The 27,601-nt window shown below is 41.9% G+C and overlaps 2 protein-coding genes across 3 annotated transcripts in view; both read right to left on the minus strand.

The window, feature by feature from the left end:
• Positions 1-327: 327 nt before the first annotated feature.
• clstn3 (calsyntenin 3) lies at positions 328-21,649 on the minus strand. 2 transcript variants are annotated; one of them, XM_068735419.1, is made up of 19 exons: positions 21,258-21,649; positions 20,324-20,390; positions 17,450-17,572; positions 15,870-16,080; positions 15,496-15,704; positions 14,306-14,455; positions 13,720-13,905; positions 13,349-13,636; positions 12,659-12,771; positions 11,685-11,844; positions 10,787-10,834; positions 10,476-10,624; positions 9,354-9,502; positions 6,090-6,316; positions 5,740-5,901; positions 4,917-5,062; positions 4,635-4,770; positions 2,469-2,653; positions 328-2,376 (listed from the first exon to the last, which is right to left on the minus strand). In XM_068735419.1, the coding sequence occupies exons 2-19, from the start codon at positions 20,388-20,390 to the stop codon at positions 2,227-2,229; spliced, it is 2,859 nt and encodes a 952-aa protein (XP_068591520.1). In that variant the 5' UTR covers positions 21,258-21,649; the 3' UTR covers positions 328-2,226. The 2 variants fall into 2 exon arrangements, with proteins under 2 accessions (XP_068591520.1, XP_068591519.1); XM_068735418.1 differs by having other exon boundaries at positions 10,775-10,834; positions 21,258-21,646.
• A 336-nt stretch (positions 21,650-21,985) lies between these two features.
• The window catches only part of lpcat3 (lysophosphatidylcholine acyltransferase 3), a 12,013-nt gene continuing 6,397 nt past the window's right edge, over positions 21,986-27,601 (minus strand). The window contains exons 6-13 of the mRNA XM_068735868.1: positions 27,369-27,547; positions 27,098-27,206; positions 26,894-26,980; positions 26,530-26,693; positions 24,656-24,803; positions 24,164-24,319; positions 23,519-23,662; positions 21,986-23,425 (exon numbers count right to left, since the gene is read on the minus strand). Of these exons, the coding sequence (XP_068591969.1) occupies positions 23,543-23,662; positions 24,164-24,319; positions 24,656-24,803; positions 26,530-26,693; positions 26,894-26,980; positions 27,098-27,206; positions 27,369-27,547 (963 nt within the window). The 3' untranslated portion in view covers positions 21,986-23,425; positions 23,519-23,542. The remainder of the gene's footprint in view (positions 23,426-23,518; positions 23,663-24,163; positions 24,320-24,655; positions 24,804-26,529; positions 26,694-26,893; positions 26,981-27,097; positions 27,207-27,368; positions 27,548-27,601) is intronic.

The following is a 27,601-nucleotide window of genomic DNA, read 5'->3' on the forward strand; positions in this document are numbered from 1 at the left end:
TGTAAAGTAACTGAGTAACTCTAGCTGTCAGATAAATGTTGTGTAGTAAAATGTATATTTCCTACTGAAATGTAAGTATATGTATAATGTAGCATAAAAAGTACAAGTTCAACAAGTTTACTCATGTGCAATATTTAGTTGTATTAGACTAGCAGAGACAGTATGGTTGTAATGTGTAACAGTGAATTGGTTCTTGGCCTGATTATAAGAAATCAACATGTTGTACATTTTAAAATATGTGATTCTTCCAGGTGTCATATATGACCTCAATTTTAAAATTCAAGCGTTATTTCAGTATCTACTCTAACAAGAAAGCTCTCTAGTGGAGACGTCATAGTGTTTTTATTATGAATTTTGTAATGTTTTCTGACAGTTCTCAATAACAATTAGTCAGCATTATCCATGTCATCATTGTATCAATAATTACAGGTAATGTTCCAATAGTAACATAGTAATAATATAAGTTATTAATCAATGCAATGTTTATTCCTTCTTAACATCACACTCAAAAACGACAGGCTTTATTTACTGACAGGTTTAGCACTGCACATTGATAGGCTACACAGACAGACAGCAAGAGACACAGAGGGAGAGTGAGGGAGAGGTGAGCGAGAAGGAGAGGGAGGCAGAGGGGGAGGTGAGGAAAAGCACACAGTTGTACATTCATTAAACCAAATGTACCGGATGAAGGGAAATTGAAAAGAAATGAAATGTTCAGTTTTGAAATGAGTTAAAGATGAAATGAGTGTGACATATCTAAGTATCACAACTATGTGCCCTCCCTTTACTGTGATTCAGATATTGACAAGTTCTTAAATTACAACAATATTACACACAAATTAATAGACACTCATCAAGCCAGGGATTATCATCCGTATCACTACTACTATTATTATTATCATCATCATCATCATACTGTTTTCTGATGCTGTAAAGGTGATTACTGAAATGAAAAAGGTAAATCATAATCCGCTCCCTCTCAAAGTGTGTAGAAGAAGAGTGTCTGCAATAATAATAGTAATAACAATAATATAATATTCATCATTGTATGTACAGAAAATTCATTACAATCAATACAATCAAAACTGCCCAAGCTGAGCTGACATTCTGGAAACAGCAGGGGTAGCACTATGGAGTGTGTGTGTGTGTGTGTGTGTGTGTGTGTGTGTGTGTGTCTTTGTGTGTGATTGCATGTGACGTCTTGCAGTTATTGTAAGAGCAGTGTGCAGTAAGTGAAACAGTGCAGTGAGAGTCATTTAGAGACATTCCAGCGGTCACCGTGGGGGGGGGGGGGGGGGGGGGGGGGGGGGTCAGAGGTGAGGTTCGACTGGGTTTACTGTAGATGGTGATGTTTTGTCATTTAGCGGCACAAGCTGAAACTTTGCAACGACTCCTGACTCAACACCTGGAGGCTTTAGCTCTGCATCTGGGTATTGCATAAGTACCAACTTGCGTAAACGGTGAGGTGTGTGGTTGATAGTCCTCAAACCTTCTCATTTCATCATCAGCCCCACATAAGATAGCCGAAGCACTAAAATAGTCACATTACCAAAAGAAAAATACCTGCAAGCGTAATGTTTTTTTAGCTTTTGAGAAGAGTGACCATACTGTCTGACCTCACTGTCTTCACTCTGGGGTTAACGGTGGTCGAGGAATGTGTCGAGACAGGATGCAAAGGGGGAGAAAAGAGCTTGTGCAGAGACTTCTCGAGTCGAGTCTAATAAGGGATGTGTCAAGGCTCATGTCTTTGCCTACTCATCTATTCAAGGCCTGCATGTTGCAGATTGCACCTGTATTCATTTTGTAAAGATTTCATTCTGTGTTCAATAACAAAAGATAGAATACAATCTTTTTTTCTTTTTTTTTTTTAAACAAAAGCAGTCTCATTCAACCGGTATTACACTATACAGACACAATACCATCTTGTGATCGAGAACTGGTGCACCACATACAATTTTGGTGGGGTTTGCTCAGGCGGTTAACTTACATTAAATGTATACATTGTGCCATTGAACATTTAGGTGGAGAACAACTGCCCGTTGTTGGCTATAGGTCACATATGGCGTTGAGTGTCAATAAGTGTTATTACAGTGACTGTGTTGTGCGTAGTGTTTGTAAGCATACATTCCTAAAGTAGTAGTGTCAGCAGTCGTTGATATTAAAAGTGTTGGAGTGTGTGAGCCGGTTGGTGGTTTCCATGAGAACTGGTGTGGAGACACGTGTGGCTCAGTAGCGGCGGGCGTTGCCGTCCTTCCCCTCCTTCTTTATGATGATTCGCTGGTCGTCGCTAACGTCTTCAGGTGACTCTGCTACCTCCTCGTCCTCCTCCCCCTCCCCCTCCGTGTCAGCAGAGATGCCCATACGAGACTCGTAGGACTGTGGGAAAGAGCCATTTGTGGATGAAAACAAGAGCTTGACAGGTGCAGCCATTTATTACCATCACATCAATGACATATCTGTTTTTTTACCTCCATGGGGTTGACGATGATGGTGAGGGCAGAGTCGTCCCATTGGCTGCTACCCTCCTTAGCCCCGCCCCTGGCACCCTCGCCGCGGCGATGGATGGAGCGAATTCGGAAAACACCGAGGATCACCATGACAACCAGGAAACCCACACACACCATAATGATGACTGTGGCTGCTCCTGGCACCACTGTAACAAAACAAGGGAAGATTATGTTTGGTAAAATAATCTAGATTTAAACTATGAATCAGGTGATATTCTATATTCTTCTTATTGTTGGCAAATCATTAAAATACCACAACCAGCAATAACTGAATGAACACTGTTTCATTATTGTAGAGTATTAATCCACGGCTGAAAATAGTCTCCAACAAATGCACTATTTAGTCCTGTGTGAGTAATCATTCAGCCTCTTTTAAAAAAAACTAATTTAACTATTTTTGTGAACTAACTTTGTCCTTGAAAGGGCATTTCAGCTTTTGGAAAATTCTACCTAATTTTCTTTCATATGTGTAAACTCTCATGAATGCCTTTATTTCCTCACCATGTGAAGTTAAACATTTGTAGACCAAATAACTAAATGTCTATGAGTTTATTAGAAGCAACTTACCAACTAAGAACGTTTGAAAAATAGCACAATTATCCAAACTAACCATATCCTTAAAAGACAATTTGCTGGGGTGTTGGACTGTGTGGGTAGAATGATTAAACCTGACAATCCTTCCTACTACATAGTTACTGCATGAATACAAACAGCAGAGGTGCAGCAGACCAAAACACAATTTTTGGTTACACTGTTCTTTACACTGGCTCCACAGCCTTGAGATTACTTTTAGAGCTCTGCATGGCCAGGCACCTGCCTGCATTATTGTTCTGCTGCAGCCCTTTTAACCAGTAGGTCTCTGAGGTCTTTTGATAAAGGTTTGTGGATTGTTCCTCGCTCCAGGCCTGAAACTAAAGACGATCGTGCCTTTGAGGCTCCTAAACCTTGAAATGCTCTTCCTTTGGACTTAAGGGTCTCTGTGGAGTTTTTTTGTACAAACAAAATGTATGTTTGCATTCAGTTGTTCTCCAAAAGTAACTGTATGTATCCTTGAGGTATAACAAACAAGTCAAGTAAATTCCCTTGCTCATAAAAAAAGAGCAAGGCGTTTTTAATAAGTATTTTAAAATCAGAATTGTTCACATCCATGTGTATTAGTTTGCTGTCATTTTCTTCCCCGTCTTTGCTGGCGCATAGCAGCATATCTTGGGGTGTCACCGCCAGCTATTGATTAGTGGAATACTGTGACACCATTGGAAGGACTATGTATCACGCCACCCATGCGTGTGCACCATAAACTGTATGAAATATGCACTTAGTCTTCGTGACATCAGCCATAGGTTTCTGAAGAGCCGTTGTAAAGCTCAAAGTGAGTGGCCATCTTGGCAGTGACAACACAGTCTAACACCCAGCTAATCCAAAAATGAGCCTAGAGGTGGATTGGAGCTGAGGTGTGCCCAGGTGACGCAGCAGAGAAGACAGCTAGCAGCTAGCAACCTGAGATGACAACCACCTGTCAATCAAAGCTCCAACGCCCTTAATTATGCCTAACTTTAAGCCATAATACAATTTAAATGAGTGAGTCACATAAAAGTCCACCCCTCTTCCAGTTGTCATGAACTTGGGGGTATAGACGAAAACCCTCTTTGTGTACAAGGCATTCTCCTGTTGAGTTTGGCATTTTAAAATGGGGATCTACGGGGATTGACTTGCTTTTGTAGCCAGCCTCAAAGAGCAATTTGAGTTATTCCAGTTTTTAGCATCTACGCGTGGGCTTCACTTTTCAGCACCAGAGGTTGCCGTTTAATGTGCACACATGCTCATGTGATTAACAAAACAGGGACCCACTCATAAAAAAAACCTTCAGTGCTACAAAAGGTCTGAAACTCTAAAAACTCTCTGAAATTTGCCTTCTTCATTTTAATTTCTATTTCATTTATTGCTTTTACTCAAACTGTGGACGCTGCAGACTTGCGGTACGTGCACCAACCACGAGGCTACCAGGGCTCCTCTTATCGGTCACTCCTGTATTCTGACTGCATTTTCTATCTTTCTTTTGTGTTTAATTGTGAAGCACTTCGTGATATCTGTACTTGACAGGAAAAGTTGATGAAAGGGGAATGTCACCTGAGTTGCGGTGTGGATTGGGCAGGGTGTGTCCACTCAGCTCTCCAGCATGGTGGGACGGATGGAGAAACTGCTGCTGGGAGGCCAGCAAGTGGGATGGGTGATACAGACTGTCCAAAGAGTGGAGGAAGTTCACCTGAAGGAGTGAGGTGAGAGAAACAGAGAAGAAGAAAATGAAACAAAATAATCTAAGTGTAGACTGAGCTTTCACGCTCATATCTAAAAGACATTTATCTTTATTTGGTGCCAGAGGTGATACTGTATGTGAATGTTTCTTCTCACCTCCAGAGTCAACTCATTGCTGGTGTATCTTCCATTCATCTCAGAGCAGGACAGGCGGAACCGCCTCTCGAAGCGGGCTGAGCCTTTGGCCAGTCGGTAGCGGACTGAGCGAAGGACGTCCTCGTACACAGAGATGGATTCGGCACCTGAAGGGAGCGCAGAATAAAAAGAGGACAGAAAGTCAATACTGAGACGAGAACTGCAGAGAGAAGGAGGAGAAGAGAAAAGTAGTCTGCAGCTAGTTATAGACAGCAGGGGGTGACTGTATCAGATGGATTACTTTAAATTGTTCAGGTCTTTTGGAATCTATTATATTGAATTGTGTGCAAAGTTTTTAAAGGCCCTGAAAACCAATTTTCAGAATCAACGTCTTAATATCATAAATGAAGTCTTATATTAACTTTACATTTAACTGGGTGGAACCTGTTGGAAGAAAAAAGATGTCATGTATTTCTGGTACACCAGTTAGGATTTAGAAATATTTATCTGACAATTGTGGGGCTGTTTGCTTGTGTCTGCTCTGATGAAACCATGCAGTCCTGATGAAGCACATTAAACTTTAACTGTTGCTCATTTAGTAATGAATATTTAATGTTATAGAGAAACACTTCAGGGGCTTTAAACATAAGAGACACAAACAGACAATCGAATCCAGGTTTCCTGACATATTTTGGGGTCCGTTTCATGTTGTTTGTCTGTAATTTGCCATCTATGTTGGCCAGTACAACATGTCAATAACAACAATGATTTTTTAGTAAAACAAAGAAGAACATATACGTTTTAAAAGAGTTTTAAAATGTGATGAATGTTTTAGGCACAGCACCTGTGATGGCAATATAAGCAGTAGTATTGATGATTTCCAGTCCCCTCTCTCGCACAACATCCATGTCTACCAGAAGCTCCTCCCTCTCTGGGTTTAGCTCCTCCCCCAGCGGTTGGACCTCACAGCCATCCAAAGTGTGAGCCACGGCGTCGGACATCAGAGCTAAGAGAGGATCATTACCCCAATTTAGGAAACAAAGGATGTAGACCACAGATGGTCTCTTCAACTCATTTCCATATAAAGATTCTTAGACAAGTGGTGAGAAAGGGCTATGTGCAAACAAACATGATAAATATTTAAAATCTCCCGACACTAGATGTGGCATTTGGGTTGTTTAATGCGTGACTCACCTCCTCCCTCCATCCCCTGTGCAGCCGTGTTGACAGCATGAGACAAGGAACAGACGATCCGGAGCTCAGGGAAAAGGGGGACACCACGGGGACCCTCAAACTCAGGGGCAGGACGAGCCAGATGAGGGCCGACCCCAGACAAAGAGATCTGAGGGGCGTCAGGCTGGAGAACCACAAGGTATCCTTCCAGCTGCTTGAGGGACAGGCAGCTCTCCTCGTTGAAACATCTGGCAGGGACGAAAGAAGCGTGTGATGTCAGTCAAGGAGAGAAAGAGAGATACAAAAAAGAGAGAAAGTTTGCACATTTTTTTGTTGCCAAGCTACTGACTCTAGAGTTGACAATGTCAGTCTGTCGGTTGGTCCGCCACTTTGGACCAGAATGAAATATATCTGCAACTATTTGACGGATTGCCATGACAATTTTTACAATCAGTCATGGTGCCCAGACGACAAGTCCTACTGACTTTAGTGATCCCTGAATTTTTCTCTCACACCACCTTCAAGTTGACATTTTTTGCAGTGAAATATCTCAACAGATGTCAGATGGATTGCCATGAGATTTGTACAGACATTATAGCCCCACTAACAGTAATTTATAACAGTTTTGGGGATCCTTTAATTACTTGATTACTGCATCAATTTACCATTGCTTCACTGTCAGACTCACTATGAATAATAAAAGCATCAAAATGCATCAGAAGCAAAGATATTGTCATTTTTATTTTAGTGCATTTCCTCTTCTTTGTCATAACACAGGAACAACATTCCCCAGAATTCGACTCAAACGTCCTATTCTGAGATTCAAGTGTGTTATGCAAGTAGGGGCTATAATGTAGCCTTGAGCCGCTAGCCTCAAACAGAGATGAGGAGCAGGCTACAGGGGTCTGGTAAGATTATTTTTTTCCCTCTTCATCCCCAACCAAGACATCCCTTGAGGATATGTATCAGACTTTGCACAGCTCCCTCTGGAGCCACAAAAGGCTTTGTTCAACTTTTTCTCCCCACATAAGTACTCCCCAAGAACTGCCAACAGACTTTGATGTCTAAAATTCGCACAGTTCCCCTTTAATGTTTGCACCAGCATCAGGTCCAAATTGTAATTTGTCCAATATGTTGGTTTATGACTAAATGTCTGCAAAGGTAATGACATTCCCAGCTGTACTTTGTGTTAAGTGTTAATTGGTAAATGTGAACATGCTCAAATATTAAACTAAGATGGTTAACCAGGTAACATTATACCTGCTAACAGTGCTGCAATGTAACTAAGTACAATTAGTAGTAAGTACTAATTGTACAATTTTGAGGTACTTGTACTTTTACTTGAGTATTTCCATTTTATGTAACGTTATACTTCTACTTAACTACATTTCTATGGTGACAAATGTACTTCTCACCCCACTATTTGTCATAGTCATGACAGCTGAAGTTACTTTTCAGATTACAATTTGTCATCCTGTGTAGTGAAAACCATGTAACGCCAGACACATTAATGCTAAAGGAATATTAATCCAATAACATCATATATAATAGACAATATAAAACACTAACGGGGAACATTTTACTGCACAATAAGTACTTTTACTTTTTTTTACTGATACATTCTGCTTATAATACTTAGGCTATATCATTTTACTTAAGTAAGCTTTTTAATGCAAAACTTGTATTTGTAGTGGAGCATCTTCCCAGTGTGTTATTAGTACTTTTATTTATGTAAAGAATCAGAATACTTTTTCCATCACGGCCTAAACATCGGCATCGTCTACACTGTGAGCATATTAGTACACTTATGTTAACATTTAAGTCTAACTTTGGTCTGAAAATAACAAATGTCAAACCATAACTCTGCTGTTACAGATTTAATTTTCCTGCCAGAAAGGGAGAGCAAATCAGATTGATGACAGGCTGCTTACATATATTTATTTATCTGCACTATAATTCAGCATTCCATTTGAAAGGGGATTAAGCGTATAGTGTATGTGTGTGTGTTACATTTCCACTATCAGAGTGAGCAGCTGCTTCTATCGGCCTCTCCAGAAGGGCCTGCTGTTCAGCCATCTGGGTAACTCCTGGCCTCAAATCAGTCTAATCTTCACACACGCAATAAAACACGCTAGAGGAAAGAAGAAGAAAAAAAACTCTGGTACACTTGAGCAGAAACCAAGTGAAAAAAAAATCTGCCTGTGACCTTGAATCTCAAAAACAAAACCTCCAGCACCGTCTCATGGCCTGGTATCCATTTTATTCTTATAAACATGCGACAAAAACAACAAACCCAAAAGACAGCAATAAGAATATATCTGCACAGCCTGAGAGTTTGATGAGATCTGATTTGTCGGCAGGCAGCTAGTTTAAATACACAATGTACCACATAGCATATGCGCTAGACTGTACTTCCTGAGGTGAATTAATATTTCATCATCTAAAAGCGACTGCTAAAGCCAGAGAGCCAGTTCGCAGTTGTTAAGCATGGTTGAGCACTGACCCGGAAACAGAGTTTGTGTGCTTTTTATTTTCACGGCCAGGTGATTCAGAGCGATGCACACTGAACCGAGGATTCAGTCTTGTGCCGTCAGTCTGTCTCGCAACAACAGGGATATTGTTTTAGTTTGTTTGTGCAATACTTTAATGTAAATCAGAACATTTTAACCAAATTATTTCTCCAAAAGCCAGCTATACAAATAAAATTAAACTGATTTGAATTTAAAAAAGGGAAACAGTTTCTTCAAGTGAATCCTTCAAAAACCACAGTTAAAACCAGACAGAATTAATTTAGTCTACAGTTTACTCTGTCAAAGCAAAAAGCCACTAAATGGCTGAATGAACAAAGAGATAAGATATTCCTTGTTATCTCTTGCTTTGACGTATTCTCCTCTATAATCATCGTGCCACAACAGTCCTTATCACAGCCGAGGCAAGGTCCATGTTTGATGAGTTCAATGTCAAAGAAGTAAAGCAGAGGCACAGATTCCAGAGAGAGAGACACTTCATTTGAGAAATAATTTAATTTCACATCATATTATTTGTGGTGTTCAGAGATTTCCGGTGTGATAATTTACAATAGTGGTGTCTCTCTCTCTCTCTGTCTGCCTCTTCTTCTACTGCTTCAGTTCGTCTCCTGCCTTTCACAGCATGACTTTACATCAAAAAAGTGTATGACAACAATTAGTTACCCAAGTGTGTGTCTGCGTGTGCGTGTGTGTGTGCGTGTGTGTGTGTGTGTGTGTGTGTGTGTGTGTGTGTGTGTGTGTGTGTGTGTGTGTATACCTGAGCGAGGTGGTTAGTTTGAGGGGTCGGACTCCGGGGGTGGCGAAGCGTAGAGAGTTCCTGTAGGTGACCTGCTGCACTGCACGGTTAAAGCTCTCAATGTCGTCTCCCTCCAGCACCAAAACTGACTGGCTGGGGTTCACATGAACCTGCGTAGCCAAAAGAAACCTTTTAAAATCCAAGTTCCCTTTCATTTACATGAGAAGATATCATGTTCCATAGCTTAAGACAAAATCTTTAAGAAGGGAAACCTCGGAAAGGGTTCATCTTTTTTAATCTAATTTAATACAGGTTCTTTTGAAGCGATATCAGCGCAAAGAAAAAATATATTAGCAGACATATTACCCTTTGATCTCTTTTACACACATTAGACACAACTTTTTAGTGCAAATGCCTCAAACGCACCAAACCACCACCAGAGGAGGTTAGAAACACATCTAGCAGCATACCAACAATTTGTGCCGCAATTAAGGGATTGGTTCACAATTGTTCAAGTCTTATGCTCATATGATGATTGAAACAGGTATTACTTTCTGTTCTAATTCCTCCTGTTCATTCCTCCTTGAAACAGATTTGACAACGAATGACACAAACTAAAGACAAATTAGATTGTGACCTCCCCTCTGGCAAAGCTGTTACGTCCTTATTATAGAAAACAAAAAAGGATTTTAACACATCATGTGCATAAAATACTTATCATGCAATGGGTAGGAGACTAGTAACACTATTTACAATCTGTGAATGTAAAGCTACGAGTGATGATGTGTAATGATTTAAAATTTAGATTTACGTGGATAACTTGAGGTTAAAAGATTAAAGAGGGGAGGCCGCAAATAGGGATTTAACTTTTTTATCTATTAGATTGTGGATTTTTGAAAAGTTGGTTATAATATTGTATGTTTTGTATTCGTATTTATATCTCTCTTGTAAATGTATGTATTCACGGTTGTCAAAAAGTCACATGAATGAAGGTGAGATAGCTAGTTTGGTGATTAAAGTATATGGTGTCCTTGAAAGGAAAAGAAAGTACATTTTACTAACAGCGATGTAAGATGTAAGGGACTCTTTGAGCATCATCTCTTTCTCTACAACATGGCGGCCTATGGCTTTCTGAGCAATTACCTTCATGCCGGAGCCCAGAGTCTCCAGGTCTCCGAAGTCCAGGCCTTCCCTGCAGGCGTACAGACACTCCACCACACTGTGAGGCTCCACGCTGCCAGGACGCACCGTCACACCCGACAACAGGCCGTGGTAACCTCCCACATATTTCACTAAAAACCAGAGACAGTCCAGTATGACTACAGATTATAACACCTCATTTATATTCTAATACGCACATAAAGTATACAGCAACAATGACGCAGCAAATTGACAGACGGCACACCCTCATGCGGACAACAATGTGAAAACAAGGAGGTCACCTGAGTCTTTACCCTCTGGGATGGTGTTGTTTAGTATTTCCTTCTGCTTCTCTTCGGGCTCTGCGGAGGGAAAACGGTGAGGGGCACAAAGGGGAGTTTGAAAAAGAGAAATAAAATAAGGCACACTGAGAAAGATACTTAAATGTAGCGAGGTGTGAAAAGAAAGTGAGAGGAAGACTGAAGGTGCCAGAGGTTGATAGGAACAATGAAAAATAGTAAATATATAACACGGGGAGACACAAATGAGAAAATGCAAGCAAGAGAATTGTAGATAGTCAGAAATGCACCATCTCCTCATTATCCAGCAGCAGCTGGTGCCACGCAGGCAGAAGAGTGACTTCCACTGTGGATGAGAGTGTAGCACCGCAAATGTGTGGGCGTGTCTGTGTGTGTGTTTGTGTGTGTGTGTATTTTAACGTTAATTGACAGCCACAGTTTCCCATTTTAACCAGTGATTCTAGTGGTTAAAATGGCTGATAGCTGTCTTGCCCTTGTGTCGTTCTATTGCTCTGAATAATTGATAAGTCAGTTATATTATTAGCCCTCAAAGACAAAATGCATCAACCAAATTATAACTGAGTGAAATGAGGGAGTGAATGACGCGAGGCACAATGTCTCGGCAGATTCTCTAAAGGTGCCTTATGAGGGTTCGTGAGTTGCCGCCGCTCATGCCAAAAATGGCAACCTGCCATCTCTGGCGATGTGGGATTTGAATGACATTTCATTGATGGGATGAATGCAAAAGAGGAAGCAAACTGCACAATTGCTGCTCATAGCATTTATGCAAAAATGGAAAAAAACAGGATTCCTCGCTCTCTGCCTGCATACATTTCTGTCAGAATCCATCATTTAGCTGAAATGAAATGTATGTCAGTTGTGGATACGCTGAGCATAAATTTCAGTGTGTTACCCCAGCAGGCGCCGATGAACATCCTCTGGCGGGGGGCAGGGTTGGGTATGGCTCCGTTGTCATGGATGAGGGCGGGGTCAAAAGTCACACCGTCGACATACAGGGTCACGGAGGGGAACTGGACGCTGAGCGAAAGATGATGCCACTCACTGTCACACACCTGTTGAGAGAGTCAACCTGAGCCTGAACAAAGGAAACAGTTGAAATAGCTTGCAGAAATTCTGCAGGAAAATGACTTTTCTTTAATCTTTGTTTATTGAATAATATTATTTCTTTGGACCTCGGACAGTTATCTCAATGAAACAATCCGAGCAGCAACTCATAGAGGGCCTCATAGAGTGTTGGAGCCGCTGGTTTAATCTTTGAAAATGTATTGTATTCTATTAACCGATTATGTTTCTTGTGTAAAATCGTAATCTGAAAAGTAACATTTACTGTAACTGTAGCTGACATGTATAATATTTCATCCGTGTAAATTCCTGCACACGTTTGTTTTAGCTTCTCTATAGATAGGGTTGCATCAGCAGGAATACAAAGGGAATTATACAGACAGAGGGGCAGAAAAGAAAGACCGGGTTAATAAGATATCGTGGGTCAGACAGAGGGATTTTACAAATCTTCTCTGTATCAGCTCAGCTTCCTTTAATCCATGCTGCTTCAATCTGTCTGGGACCTGTAGCTTCAGTCAAAACAAACCCCCCTTCACCCACCAATGGGCTGACTGCATGATATAGCAATTTCTTTCATTTTATTTTCTTTCTTTATGTTCTTTTTGAAAATGTGAAAGTACGCAGAAGGACCGAGTTCTTTGATATGTATCACCCAAAGAAAAGTGTTTTATAAAATATCTGTCTGAGCCAGATGTTTGGCTTTACACAGACAGACTATCTACTGCTTTTCCCCCGTTTCAATGTAATTTCAAAGGTACAAATACAGAAGAACATCAAAGCTAAGTGTTGCAGTTCCCTCAGTACCTGCTCCAGTTTCCACAAGAACTTGACGGGCCGTGCGGCTGAGACGTCGGGCCAGTAGAAGAGAGAGAGGCGGCAGCCGTGGACAGAGAGGGAATAGTGGGAGAAGGAATCATCTGTAGAGCAGAAGAACAGAAAATAATTGGTGGGTCAGTGTGGTCTTGTCAAACTGTCTTAATATCACCAGGCAATTCTTCAGAGAATCACCACAGTAAGACATAAAAATGTGCAATGCGTTTAATATAGATTTTAATCTCTGTTCTGTCTCTCTCAATTGTGGATTTTATTGCTGTTTTTACCCGAGGGAAGGTTTGCCGAACACACTGCTTTCTAGCGCTGCCCCTACAAAGCCATAAAGTTGAAAATATTCACACAAAATTCTGCCAGGCACAATTACAGTGTTTTACTGTTCTTCTGCTGCTGTCCACTTGGCTGCTCAAGTGGAGAAGCTGGGGGTTAAGTGTCTCTTTCAAGAGCACCTTGATAGTAGTTGTTGAAGCTATAAACTGCTTTAGTTTTTTTTTTTTTTTTTTTTTTTTCAGCCTTGACTTTCTCTGTAATTCTGGGGAATTGAGTGGGTAACCTTCTGGGGGTTGTCTTTGATGTCTGATGCTTTCCTTACCACCCCACATTTGAAAACACTTTCAATTCCTTCAAATGTCGGTAAAACCACGACTCTACGATATAACGCACCGTTCTTGACAGTGCTGCACACAATAGTCTCCTCCTCCTTGCGACTGCCTCTGGTCTGAGTGGTCGTAGCCTGGATGTTGGCGCCGCCCCTTCGCATCCACAGCTGCAGGGTGAAGTGGTCGCCCGACAATGCAGAGACAACCGAATCCGGCACCACGGCGACGTGGTTGGATCCGTTGAAGGAGAAGACCAGAGAGGAATCAGAAGAGGGGAGAGTGGGCAGAGCGGAGGTCCAGTTGGCAGCAGGAGATGGAGGAGGGAGGAGGTCTACTTCACCCCTGACAGCACCTGATGAGAAAAAAAGAGATAAACAATGTTAATAAAGAAGGATCCTGACCTCTGCACATTTACATAGTTAAACCAGAACTCACCACAGAGCCGTCGGACGGATCTGTCAGAGTAGCTGTCTCTGTCACAGCCCTTTCCGATGTGGCCGGTTTGGAGCTCTACGGTGGCTTGGATGTTCCACACAGTTTCCTCACAGGTTTCCAAATGCAGGCTGGGGAACAAGGGGATGCTGCCTGACCCGGGTGTGTACTCTACACGCTTGGTCCATCCTGAAAAAGTAGTGCAATCACAACCTGACCCTCAACGTTTGGATTCAAAAAATTGTATTTAAATTGTAATTCACTGTCAATAAACTGGGCTCATCCCGTTGGAGTTCTAATGTGAGGAAATCCACAGAAATTGGAGCAGTAGTATCTATAATCTAAAAATATATTCCTACAGTTTAATTAATTGCCTTCCCCTTGATATTACTTAGGCTCAGCAGTACCTCTTTAAAAACTCAGCTCTTGATATAAAGATGCAAAGGTGATTCATCCTAACGGCAGCCCATGCACAACTAAAAGTGATAGTTCCCACAGATTCAATGACAAAAACACATCTCTTAAACCTCCCGAGAGTTATCCAAGCAGGATAACTGAGACAGAAAGGGAGCGATCTGGGTCAGATTACCGATCCAGCCGGGTTTGCAGGACGGCTTGACGGTGACGACAACCTGGGCATCAGCCTGAGCTCGGTTCTTTCCACAGTCGAAGGCGGTAACCCAGAAGGTGAAGACGCGCTGACGCTTCGAGTCCAACGGCTCTGTATTCTTAATGTTTCCTAGGAGACGGAGAGAGAGACAAAGAAAGAAAGGACAAGAAATTATGAAACGCTCATTGATAAAGCTTCCATCACTGCACGTTCAATAGCAGAGCAACTATCCTGGTCAGTGCGGTACATCCAGGAATAGAAAGAGAAACGGAGGAAGATACATCGCACAGAGCGGAATGAAAAGTGAAGGGTTTTCCTGTTTTTACAAGATAAAGGAAACAGCGAATAACTGCGATAGGCTGACAGCGCTCAGCATGCCAGCTGACAGACAATAGGTAACACAGACGATGGTGTGACATGGCGAGAGGAGAAACATTGGGATGAAAGAGATAGTAGTAGGAACAGAGAAGACAAAGTGAAGAGAAAAGAAAATAGACAATGACAACCCCACAGCGTGTGAAGGAGGTTGGAACAAAAGTTCTCTGTACCAGTTAGACCCAAAAATAAAAAAGAAAGGAGCTACTCATCCTCTGCAAAACCCCTCCATTTCCAGGACGATTCTGCAGAGTCATAATAAAACCGGGTTCTCTGCGGCTGCTGTGTCTCAATACAATTGATCTCCCACCAACCACTCAATGGATACAATTACAACAAAGAATTTAAGGAATCTACGAGCAGCCAGTAACAAAAAAAGGATGCTATATTAAACCAAAACAGCTGCCGCAATGTTTTTACAGAGACAGAACAATATTCCGCCCACACAACGTCTATTTTAACATTGCTTGGTTTCTACCTGTGCGAGGAGTTAAGCACCTGCAATTCTTTTCACTTTGTCGCTATGCAGACATCAATATCCCAGCGGTGTCTGCTGTCGGTCTTTTTCATGTATTGAGGGCATCCGCAGTTTAGAAGTTGAATACTTAATATTGAATTTAGTGATTCTACTTGCAATAAGCCATAAAGAGTCAATAGTGCAGACAGCATGTGAGGATAACAATATGGTGGCTTGTGTTGGATATTGTATTTCTTTAGCAGAGGCACACAGATATTAATAGGTCTATGAGCCCCACACCTGCTGATTTACTGCTACAAGATAAAACATATCTCACCATCGTTGTCGATAGCGAAGGGCACATTAGGAGTGATGATGTCATAGAAGCAGATCTGGCTGTACTGCGGGGAGCAGTCAGCATCCAGAGCCTCCACCCGCACGATTCGGTCAAACAGACGTCCTTCCGGGACTGAAGCCTCGTAGCGACGCTCGACAAACACGGGGGAGAACTCATTGACGTCGTTAACACGCACATGCACGGTGGCCCTGAGGGAAGGAGGAGTGGGAAGCAAAACAAAAGCAGAGAGCGAGCGATGGATTGTTGTAACAACAGGAAGCAGAAATGGCTGGATAGTCTTCACAGTGCACAGCCAGAGGAACTTCAGATAGTGACTGTAATTATCGTTAAAAACATTCAATGGACTGACTAACTTGTGGGATTTCTTGCTGTTGACTCCATCAGGTCCCTCTCCGCAGTCGTAAGCCTGGATGGTGAAGCTGTGCTCCCGCTGGCTCTCGCAGTCCAGCGGCTCCTTGGACCGGACCAGGCCCTCGCCGGTGGAGCGGTCCAGAACCACAGCTTCAAACTGGACTGAGCCTGAACCCGAGGGGCCATTATGAACCCGGAAGCCACAGATTTCACCTGGGAGAGAAAGAAAATAACTCAGAAAAGAGCAATAAAACTAAAAATGTATCAAACACTGTGAATCCAAATGTACTCATATTGTATTTGTTTTATAAATAAATTGTCTATAAATATCCAGTATATTAATATAATGTTAATCAACATCCTACTCTGACAAACATTGGATTATTTTCTAACATTTGTGTGGCAACGCTTGCTCACAGATTATACAGAATTTACCCTGTTTGCATTGGTTTTCAGTTGATTTTAGAATTTTGGTGTTACTAATTACTCAATATATCAGGTCTGGCTCCAGCATACATTTGTGTGCCCTAACATACCTTGCACTCAACTTTAGATCGTGCTACAAAACTCTGCAGTCTAGACTCAAAACTAAAGGAGATTTATTTATTCAAATATCTTCTAAAAACTCACTTTTTTTCTGTGAAGCAGTTTGTAACTCTGATTGGAAAAGTGATATACATATTCAGGTTATTATGATAACAGCAACAACAACCAGTGAAATATAACCAGAATTTTAGCTTGCCATGAGAAAGGAAAGCACTGATGTACTGATTTATAAATACCTATAAATTCCTGCATCTATCAATATTAAACGAATTGTGACAATTGATCTTAACGTTGAGTAGATTTTTCAGAATATATTAAGTGGAGACAGATATCTGGAGGATTCCTTTAAGTGCCCTCCATCTTATCAGTATAATGATAGAATAAATTTAATAGCAGCTGAGACTCAAAATAAAAACCCTCTATATAGCAGCTGATCTTCCCTGGCTGACATAAATTGAAGGTAGGGAAGGTTTCCTGCTCAAACACCTAATTTTCTCTTCCTTTTTGACACAAGCCCAGTAAATTTCAGGGAGCGCTGAGTAATTCTAGTCGATCTGTTATAATTTGACTGAACATGGTTATTTCCAGGGGTGCAAACAAGATAACCTTATTTCATCAGGCTGCAGAGCAACGAGCACTGCTGACTGCTGCTCCTGCAGTGAAGGGTTGAATTACACTATGATGGCCCAAAAATAGTGGACTCTGTTACTGAATATATTGCCTTTAATATCTAGACTGATCTGTGGGGAAATATGGTTGGAAATGGCAGCAGTCTGAGAGCGCCAAACGTCTGTAAAAAAATCAGCGTTGTGTTTACTATTAAAGCCCAGACCAGGCCTGGTGAGATCATTTTCAATTTGGCCTGGTGATGTGATATTCAATTTGGCTGTGAGAGTACTTGATATGACCTATTTTTCACAGCAGCCAGTTCTGTGGATGTTCAAGTAAATTCATGGAAAAGTTTAGATATTTTTGGGCTCTTTTTTTTTTTCTTCATCCTATCTTCTCCCATGCTGTTTCATGCGGTTGGTGTTACCAGCGTAGTGAAGTGGAGCATCTTTGTCCAGGGCAAAGAGAGGGGGGTTGAGCAGCACCGTGTTGTCGTTCTCCATGACAATCCCCTGGTACTCTGTCTCGATCCATGGCTTGTGCTTATTGGCTGAACGGCACAGAGAAGAGACCGAAGAGGCTTTGGGTTAAATGGAGCAATTAGAAGGAACCAACGTTTCTATTTTTAACGCTCCATTATGGGCAAGGACATGGTGAGCATGAGTGGAAAACTACACAATGTATGTCTGATGTGCAACCACAAGGACACAGTTTAATCACATTCACACCCTCACAGATATTCCCCTCTTCCCAATATAGACCTCCTTCCTCTTCTTCATGTCAAGCGTCACTCTACACACCTTCCAGGTTGGCAGTGTAATTAAGTCAGATTTCACCTTATCACACACAGAGAGGTGTATTGCTCATATCAATCAGCCAAACTGGCCTGCCACAGGCGCCGCACAAAAACGCGTGAAAAACAACAACAGCCGTGTCCAAATCAAATGCCCGAGGTTTACTGTGAATTTAACCTTTAATTGTGAATTAATTATTCATCCTTGTGCTGAATGTTCAGAGCTGAGTGATCAAAGGGCAAGTTAATGAGCCAGAAGGATGACGATTTTACAACAAAAAAAAAAGCCTCCCCTCTGTTGTCCTCAATCTTTTGAACACAGAAGATACAGAGTTTGAAATCAGACAGAATCGCAAGACTTTTGTTTAGTAATTGCTTTGTTGCCTTCACAGTGAATTTTCCACGATATGTGAGTGGAACTAATTGTTGCTGTCTCGTATGTGAGAGGACAGCCAACAGAGGAAAATGCTGCTGGTTCTGAATCTGATTTAACTTCTATGTTTTTGATTATGTATTTGATTTCTAGGTTACTAAGCACAATTACTCAAGTACTGTATTTAATTACAATTTAAAGTTACTTTACCTGGGTTTTTCCTATTCATGCTAGTTTTATTCCACTAACTCCCATTACATTTCAAGGGGAAATATTGTTCTTTATACTCCACAACATTATATTAACCTACAATATTAAAATGCTGCTTACACAGTAACACGTTCATAATAACTAATATACTGCTTTGAAAGAGGCTATTCTGCTGTCTAATTCATTCAAGCTAAAATGTGGTATTAAATTGACCTTGAAGCAATTTTTTCTGATAATACTTCGCTGTAGTTTTACTTGTAATGGGGTATTTTTACATCGATGTATTGCTACTTTTAGAGCTGAAATAATTAGACAATTAATCAAGCCAGTCGACAGAAAAATAACCAGCGACTATTTTGACGATTGAGTAATCGTTTAAGTATTTTCTTTCAAGTAAAAATAAACAACATTTCCATGTTGCGGCTTCTCAGTTTTCTTTTCTTTTCTTTCATGATAATGAAGAGGCTATCTCTGTGTGTTTGTGCTGTGTCGTACTAAATAGGCAGTTCAGGGACTAAACAGGTATTTTTCACTATTTCCTGACAAATGATTAATTGAGAAAATAATCTTCAGATCAAGAAAGTAAATTATTGTTAGTTGCAGCCGAAGCTACTTTTAATTAAGTAAAAGATCTCCAAACTTCTTCCACCAGTTTTTTTTCTACAAAACACATTTTTGTTTTTAATAAAGAAGCCAAAATACTCAAATATTTAATATCCAAATAAAAACAGCTGTACAGAAATAAAATAGTCTGAAATGGGCAAAATCAAGTTTGAAATAATCTACATCAAAGATATTCATCTCTCCTCTCAAGGTCTTAGCCGAACACCGTCACCTCCTCCATTTCCACAGTCCTCCATGTCTCTTTTTTGGTCATTTATCTCCCGCCCTCTGTCCCCTCAGTTGATCTCCTTCTCCTCCTCTCCCCTCCCCCCTCTCCCCTCTGCTCTAAAGCATTAATCTGAGCATCAGGCCCGTGGATTACACCCGGGATTACAGATTGAGAGGCATCCCATTCCATCTCTCTCTGTCTCTCCTGGCACTTTTCGTCTCGCTGTCACTCTATCGTCCCACAACACTCGCCTACCCCTCCTCCTCGTCTGTCTCCCTCACTCACACACACTCACACTCTTACTTACACACACACGCACACACACACAAACACACACACACACACACACACACACACACACACACACACACACACTCTATCTATATACACACACACACACACACAAACGTTCCGGTATCTTTAGCTTTCCCTTATCCTCTTCCCTCGTGTCACCTGATCTCACGTACCACCTCTCTCTCCACCACCGCCTCCTCCTCGTCTTCCTCCTCCTCCCTCCTCATCGGCCTGCGTCTTTTCAGCCACGTCCTCTCCTGTCACAGCTCTTTCTCCTCTGCCTCTCCTAACATTTCACTCGTCTACCCCCCCCCCCCCCCCCCCCCCCTTCTCTCTGACACTCCATCTCTCCTAAATCTCCAAGTGTTCCCTGCATCGCTCTCCTCTACCACCTCCTTCTCTGACATTCTCCCTCCTCGCTCTCCGTTTCATTTCGCCTTCCCTCGGCATGATAATCATCGGAACAATGATGTTGAATCAGAGTCATGGTTATCCATGGTGATGGAGCAAACAGATTCATCATCTTCTCTCAGAGTCACATCACTGTTGAAACAGACGCATTCACGCTGGGTCATGAAACACAGAATGTATAAACATGTATGTGGTCTGTTTCTGTCATGAGGAAGCTGATATAATCAATACGCTCACGGGGGAAGAGCAATAGAGGCATCAGGAGCATTTCAAGGTAAAACAGCCGTGGCCCGGCCCGAGCACCTTGACAGGTCTGCGTGCTCCCATGCCGATGTCAACCATCATCTCAACACATCACAATCAACAGTCAAAACGATGAGGAACTGACCTTTGTTGCCACTGGCAACCGAAGTCAAGCAAAGGAGGAAGAAGGAGAGAAAATTCATTCTGTCCATCTGAGGAAAGGAAAGGAAAGGAAAAGTAGAAGGGGGCAATAGGGTGTGTGGGGAGGGGGGATAAAGTACATGCATCAATAACTGATCAGCATTGACAGAGACACAGTAACAAGACAGAGAGAGAGGGACAGATCAGACCTTTCAGATGCTGTGTTAGTGCATTAGAACACAACTCAGGTGTCATGTATGTAACCTACGTAGGTATGCATAACTGCATATTTAGTCAGTATGAATAAACCAATACACCATAATTGCTTCTGTCTTTTCCTCAAAATCAGACTCGCAGAGAAAAGCCTATATGGTGAATGCACATACCTGGTCGTGAGTGTGTAGCCTGTGTGTAGCCTGTGTGTGTGTGTGTGTGTGTGTGTGTGTGTGTGTGTGTGTGTGTGTGTGTGTGTGTGTGTGTTACTATAACAGGTTTTGCATGTGGCCGTGTGGGTGGTTTCCCATGTTTTAATTGTGGTTTGTTAGGTTAAAACAGTGGCCACAACTGAAAAATGAGCCCGGGGGGGGGGAGGGGGGGGGGGGGGGGTTCATGCTCTCATTGACATAACAAGACTCTACGTTTTTCCACTGCTGCAGTCCTTGAAAGGCTACAGGACAACATGCTCTGTAGATCACATCCAAAAGATAGAGGACATATATAACCGATGACTGCATTTGTTTCCCATGTTGTTAAAGCTCCACATCCATCCAAGACCAGAGAAACATGCTATGCGACAGTAGTCAGCCGATTTACATCACAGGCTGCTATTGACACACACTACCAGTTTAGGCTGGCCATGTTGAGAGCTCAACCCCTCGAGCCAGGAGAGTAAATGTCGCATACATGAACGTAATAGCTGAAGCAGGATTTGACATTACCGTGGTGAGTTGCGGTGATGCTCCCGGTTGGTACCCAGCTTCTATGCTCGCAGCATCCGCCTCTCACGCCCCTGCCGCTCGGCTCGGCAATCCCCCCCGCAGGCTGAAAACAATCCTCCAGGTAGAAGGACAGGACACACGGACAGTCTTTACGCAGCAGCTGAAGAAATGACAAGAGTATATATATATATATATATATATATATATATATATATATATATATATGTCAGCCCTGACGTGCGACTCGCGGTGATGAGACGTAGAGGAAGATGGAGAGACCGATGGATGCCCTTGTTTTTTCGGCTCTACGGAGGAGGGAGAAAAAAAACGGTGGGAATATTACGCTGGCGTCCCCTCCCTCTCGGCGTTTCTTAACCCGCCCACACTGCGTCCTTCTCCCTCTCTCTCTCTCCGGCCCCCACCAGCTCGGCACCAGACTGCTGCTCTGGCTGTTTTTTGCTGTTGAACGCACACTGAGAGTGACTCAGACCCCAACACACAGCAATTCATCTCATCACGTTTGTTCTCAGCTCTAGGCTTGCTTGATAGGTGACACCCCACCACAGCGGTTTTTTAAAAAGATTTTTTTTATATATAGACATTAATTCCCCCATTGCTCAAGCTTTCCATCACCAGACTGCAAAATGACGTCATATCACCCCCCTTTTGCACTGTCAGACACATAAAGGCAATGGAACACACGTACACACAATAACTAGAGTCCTTGCTTGAAATGCAGCATTTTAATGAACATTATAAAATTGTATTTGAAAATCACTCCCAGCCCACCCCAAGTCCATCCCAAGTTTTTTTACTTTGTACATTTGGTAGGAATAAGGCAAAAAAGTAGTCTCTTAACATAGCAATTCACATCAATCAATAATCACCATGTCATGTATAAATATTACTAAAATCTGGGCTGCTGCTACAGTGAGGTTTGTCCCGTCCATGTGTGTGTCAGCGAGAGGACAGCAGCAGCGGTGCTGGGCCTTCCTCCAGCATGCTGTGGATCAGACGACACAGCCCCCCCCCACCAAAAAAAACAAAAAAACATTTAAATTAAACAAAATAAAGAGGCATTCCCACAGAAGGATGGGATGCTTCTACTTCCCACTATGTTTAAACACCACCTGCTGTTATAAACAGAAGAGTAGGCCATAAGTGAAACACATTTTGTTTTTTTTGCTTCCAGTTCAAAAATTAGTTCCCTCCATTCAAAAACCACCCTATTTATGGAGCGTATAGGGTGAACCAAAACGATCAGCTGTTGTGACTGTATGGTTGGGCAGTGCGCAAGTCTCCTTCTTTCACATCGGTGCATTTAAGAGCTGAGGGCCGGGGGCTTGAATCAAGTCAGAGAGGAGTGGAGTAGACTGAACAGAGGGAAAACAGAAAGCCTAAACGAGGACCGGTAGAACAATGCAAACCATTTCATGACATCTTATCCCAAAGCTACAAAATGTTCTTATTCATAAAAGCTGTTGAAACTCTATAAAATCAAATCAAACAAATGTACTGTAAAAACATTCATTAATACAAGGCCATTTTGAGATGGGGATTAGTGTACAGTGTGTGATTTACAGTGCTTGTATAACCACCGGCAGCCATTTTCAAAAAACAACCCCCCTGATTATTATTATTATCATCATTAATATAATCAACTATCTTTTGCGGAAAGTATTTTTGTATTAAAGAAAAGTGCCACATATGCTGGCGCTGTGCTTAAACCTCCTGTGAAGTCTGCTGCTGCTGCTGCTAAATGCGGGTGGTAGAGATGAGAGAGAAAGAGAAATGAAACAAGAAAAAGAAAAACACATCGGAGCCAATGACAAGACTCTGAACCCGTGACTGGTGAGTGCAATTCTGTGTCGACAGCATTTAAGTCTCTCAAGTTCTGCAAGTCCAACGCTTCTTCACAAAAAAAACAAAACAAAAAAAACAGGAATTCGCCCTTGATTCGCCCACAATTACCCCATGTGGCACAATGGTCATTTCCTGTAAACATTTCTCCAAATGTTTATAAAAACACCCTTCCCATTTAAAACACAAAAATATATAGAAATTTATTTTTACATGGACATATATATTACTAAAGGCCTTAAAATATTTTCCATTCTGCTCCTTGAAAGTCACAGTTCCCTTCAGTGGATATTTAGCCTTTGACGGACCTGGAAGGAAGCAGAGATATTTCAACATTAAAAACACTTATTCACAGCTTTGTCTCAAACAACAACAAAAAAAACCGACCTGCTCCTGCTTACCATGCCAAGTTGTAGTACCACATTTTAATCCTGCTTTGTCTGGCTCCGCTCTTTCTTAGGCACCAGCACCTTACGGATGTATGGCATGATTAAAAAGCCTGCGAGGAAGAATACGTGACCACAGAAATAGATGGACGAATACACCTGCAAAACAAACAAAAGGTGACAAAACAGCCAAGTTAAAATTCTGATTTCATCATCCAAATGTTATGATGACACCTGGCTGTGTCTCTTTCTCACCTGTCACCACCAGAAAGTGTGCAGCCTTTGTCAGTCACCTGACCCCCTACTCTCTACCTACCTCAATCCCCTAACAGGTCACACATGTCCTCACCAGCCCCTGTGTGCAAACACCAGACACTTCCCCACTCCCAGCGGACAAATCATACCAAGTAGCCCAGACTGACAGATTGTTCCACCCATTCCTGTTCCTGAAAACCTGCTTCAAGACGCTCTTCTTGTTGCTGAGCTTTTCTAGCAAACTGCATTTAAGGCCGAGTGCAAGTGAACGCTCCTGGTAAATTACTAAACCCCCCCCACACACACACACACACACACTAAAAGGCACAATGAGGATTTGTCGGTTGCGGTCCATACACTTATTTAAAGGACAATGTATGCCGTGATCTCAGAGTTGTGTCTTACCTTGAGCCATTTGTCATAGGTGAAGAGGCAGAATGGCACAAGGGGGTAGCCCATAAAGAGCCAATGGAGAAACTGCTGGACTACATAGATGAGGGGGTAGAGTGCGCTGTTGGCCAGCTTCGACAGCAAGGGACTGTCCCTCACTAGTGCCAGGGCCTGTCACATACAAACACATATTCCATAAGTTACAGCAATACAATAAAAAAACAGTTATATAATAAACCAATGCCAAATTGTGACTGTAGTCAATATCTAATTACAAGTACACTCAGCTGTGAGGTGCATTTGATCGATGCTATTTAATGACAGGAGACGGTCTCTTGTGAAAAAGTTAAACAATTGGTTTATATAAGGCAGACAAAGTGCAAAGCAAGAGTTTACTGAGAGAATAAGCATTATACAGGATACCCAGATGGATTGTGCTTCCTGCACACAACGCTAATTATCTTTAGGTTATCCATCCTCACATCCTGCTTTGTGTCCGTAATGTACCTGTCTCTCTACAGTGATGATGAAGAACTCCATGGAGAAGCAGAGGAGGTATCCGGAGTGAAGACCATGCCAAAAAGTCAGAAAGAAGAGTGTGGCCACATGAGACAGGGACTTATTGCCCAGGAACTTCAGCCGTTTGAAGACATGTCTTAAAAAAAAAAAAAAAAAAAAAAAAGAGAGAGAAGAAAAAACAAAGTCAAGAGTTTCGGATTGCTTCTTTTTTGACTAAAAGTCAGGCAGTCAGAAAAGCGTAATGCAACCGCTAACACTGCCTACATGGTAAGCACTCTCACCTGAAAGCTCTTGTTGCATAGCAACTGAGGTTATATTAAAACATTTCCACAACTTTACATCCTCTTCAAGGGTACTCATCAATTCAATGCTGGCCCAGACTGTTACAATATCTTACAAAAGTGCACACACACACTGGACTTTCAATATGGTGTTTTTTTTCCCCCCTCACAGTGCACTGGTGACAGGCTGAAGTATTAGCTGTAGCGTCAGATAAATAAGTACATGAAGTAGTAAAGCCTTGCTAATGGCCTTTAAAAAGGTATCAGTATGCGTCATACCTTTCCAACGTCAGAATAAGAGGGATCATTTTTGTGTTCCTCTTCCAGGTTTTGATCTTCCCTCTCAAACTCCCCCTTTTCACACTTCACAAAACGTTTTATGACAATTTTGGCGTGTACAACAGACACTTTGTCTTTGATTCATGATTTGTAACTCGCCCATCTCCAGGACGGCCGACTTTTCTCCCCACCTTTGAAATGTGGCCATTTGGAACAACTGTAAACGGTATTTCAGACAGCATTTAAAAAGACTAGCTTGTGTGAAGCATGCTGACCCCTCAAAGAGCTTCTGTACATCAAACATCCTCCTCATACTAATTAGTCATGCCTCTGTAAATCTAGCTCTAAACAAGCAGTACATTGTGCCAACCTACTGGACCACAGTGTCTGATAAAACACTGACTAACAGTGATGAGCGCTGCAACTCCCATGTCTCACAACCCACCGTCTCACAAGGCAAATCATTAATGTCATCTATTTATATCTTATGTTATTCTTATCCATAGCCCTTTTATATCGTGTATTATAATAGTGTAGTTTGTATTAGCATGCTTCGGCAACATCGTATTGCATGCAATCTTGCCAATAAAGCCACTTAAATTGAAATTTAATTCAAATGTATGTATATAACTCTATTGACAAATACAATATCAGAAATTAACCCATTTAATACTAAACTGCTGATGAAGTGGTGCATATGTGACTTTTCTTTGTGGGTCAAACAATGAGAGTATTTTCAGTGTCATATCTGTATTTTATCTCTCAATGGCATGAAAGTTGTTCATCAACCAGCTACATAGTATAAAGTGAAGTTCTCATAACTCAGTTACTTTTAGAGAGAATTTGTAATTCCATTTTAGAGAGCTGTAACAGTCCCTCCCCTACTCTCTGTGCGTAATGCAGTAAGCCAAGTAAACTTAGGTATCTAACTGTAACGTCATTCATTTCAAACTATATGTTCAATAAATTGCTGTGCTCACTGTAGTTAAATGATGTCACATGTTCAAAAGTTTTTATGCTTGAGGCTCTTGCTGGAAATCTGCAAACCTTTAAACTCCTCCTAGGATGTTGGCTCCCTCCCTGCGATGATTCCTCTGGTGTTAAAACAAACTGTGAAGAGAGGCCCTGGCATGCGATACTACGCTATTCCTTTTCCGTAAAGCGTTGCATTATAAGCATATTGGATTTAAAAAAGGCATCTCCTCTACTTCACCGTTATCGTCTTGGTAAATATTTAACTTTTACAGCCTGGCTTTTAAAAACAAGCTCGAGAGCGTCACAGATTTCAGGCTCAACACTGACCTGGCAGCCCACGCGTTTGTGTTGATGTTGAAGGAGGAGATGGTTCCTCCAAAAAGTGGCGTGGTTTCAAAGAGCCACACCTTCATATTGGCACAGGCATCCCACTTGTGCTCACCATCCACTACGCCATTGTAGCCTAGTCCAGATAATATACATACGCCTTCCTGTAACACACAAAAAACACACTTTACCAACAACTGTACCTGGTGGTTTTGGCTGGTTAGGGTGTAGTGTATGTAAAGGGTTGGGTTCTTCTGTTAATGCTCTCTCACAGCAGGTGTCAAGCTAGGTTTATTTCAAGAACCAAATCAGTAGGCTGTTGCCACATTTCATGCACATACTTGCAGATCAAGAGGCTACTTACCGCTATTACCCAACAGCTGACATATTTATACAAGATGACTTTAGCCCAAAGCAGAATAAACACACAGCGATACCAGAAGGGCTGAGCCTGTGGAAAGGACATCGTTTGACATGTTAAATACACTCCGACTCGCCTTACAAAACTTAAAAAAAAAAAAAAAGCATACACAGCAATTATTATTTTTGAACATTTTGTCGTTCTCACATCATACTCATCTGTTAGGTAGTAGCTGTCTGGGTAATAGGGACTAAATATTGCATATATCACCAGGCAGAGAAACCCCAGAGCAAACCTCTTCATAGCCGGTACAACACTGTAAGAAAAGGAAACAAGGAGACAATGGGAGATAGGAAGGTGATAATATTAACTGCAGGGCTGTGACACTGCACAGCTGGCTTATTTTATGGAGATGTAATAAAGAGAGTCTTTCGGCTCTTTTTTCTTTTCATCACTCATCACTTTCTTGCTCTTTTACCTGTTCGGAGGCTTTCCAGGGCAGTCGCTGAGCTCCCCTGCCACCAACTTCTGGTAGCTGCGCAGTGTAAACTGGGGCCCCACCAGGAAACCTCCATAGAAGTAGGAAAAGCCGAACACCTCCAGCAGGGAGGGCACAGACGGTAGAGCTGCAATCCTCTGCTCTGAACTCAGCTCAGACTGGAGGAGAAAAACATGAAAAAATAAGAGCAATATGAATGAGGGATGAAGGAA

Source organism: Cebidichthys violaceus, unplaced genomic scaffold (genome assembly GCF_023349555.1).
Source record: "Cebidichthys violaceus isolate CVI_PGR_0920_01 unplaced genomic scaffold, fCebVio1.0.p SCAF_7, whole genome shotgun sequence".
Classification (NCBI taxonomy): domain Eukaryota; kingdom Metazoa; phylum Chordata; class Actinopteri; order Perciformes; family Stichaeidae; genus Cebidichthys; species Cebidichthys violaceus.

What these genes read in the sequence shown, in the direction of transcription:
- clstn3 (XM_068735418.1), bottom strand. Translation starts at nt 20,390, where the DNA reads ATGGACAGAATGAATTTTCTCTCCTTCTTCCTCCTTTGCTTGACTTCG. An exon ending in AACAGCAAGAAATCCCACAA is followed by an intron (nt 15,705 to 15,869) that starts GTTAGTCAGTCC and finishes TCCTTCCCTCAG; the next exon opens with GGCCACCGTGCATGTGCGTG. An exon ending in GTTCATCGGCGCCTGCTGGG is followed by an intron (nt 10,835 to 11,684) that starts GTAACACACTGA and finishes TTCCCTCCGCAG; the next exon opens with AGCCCGAAGAGAAGCAGAAG.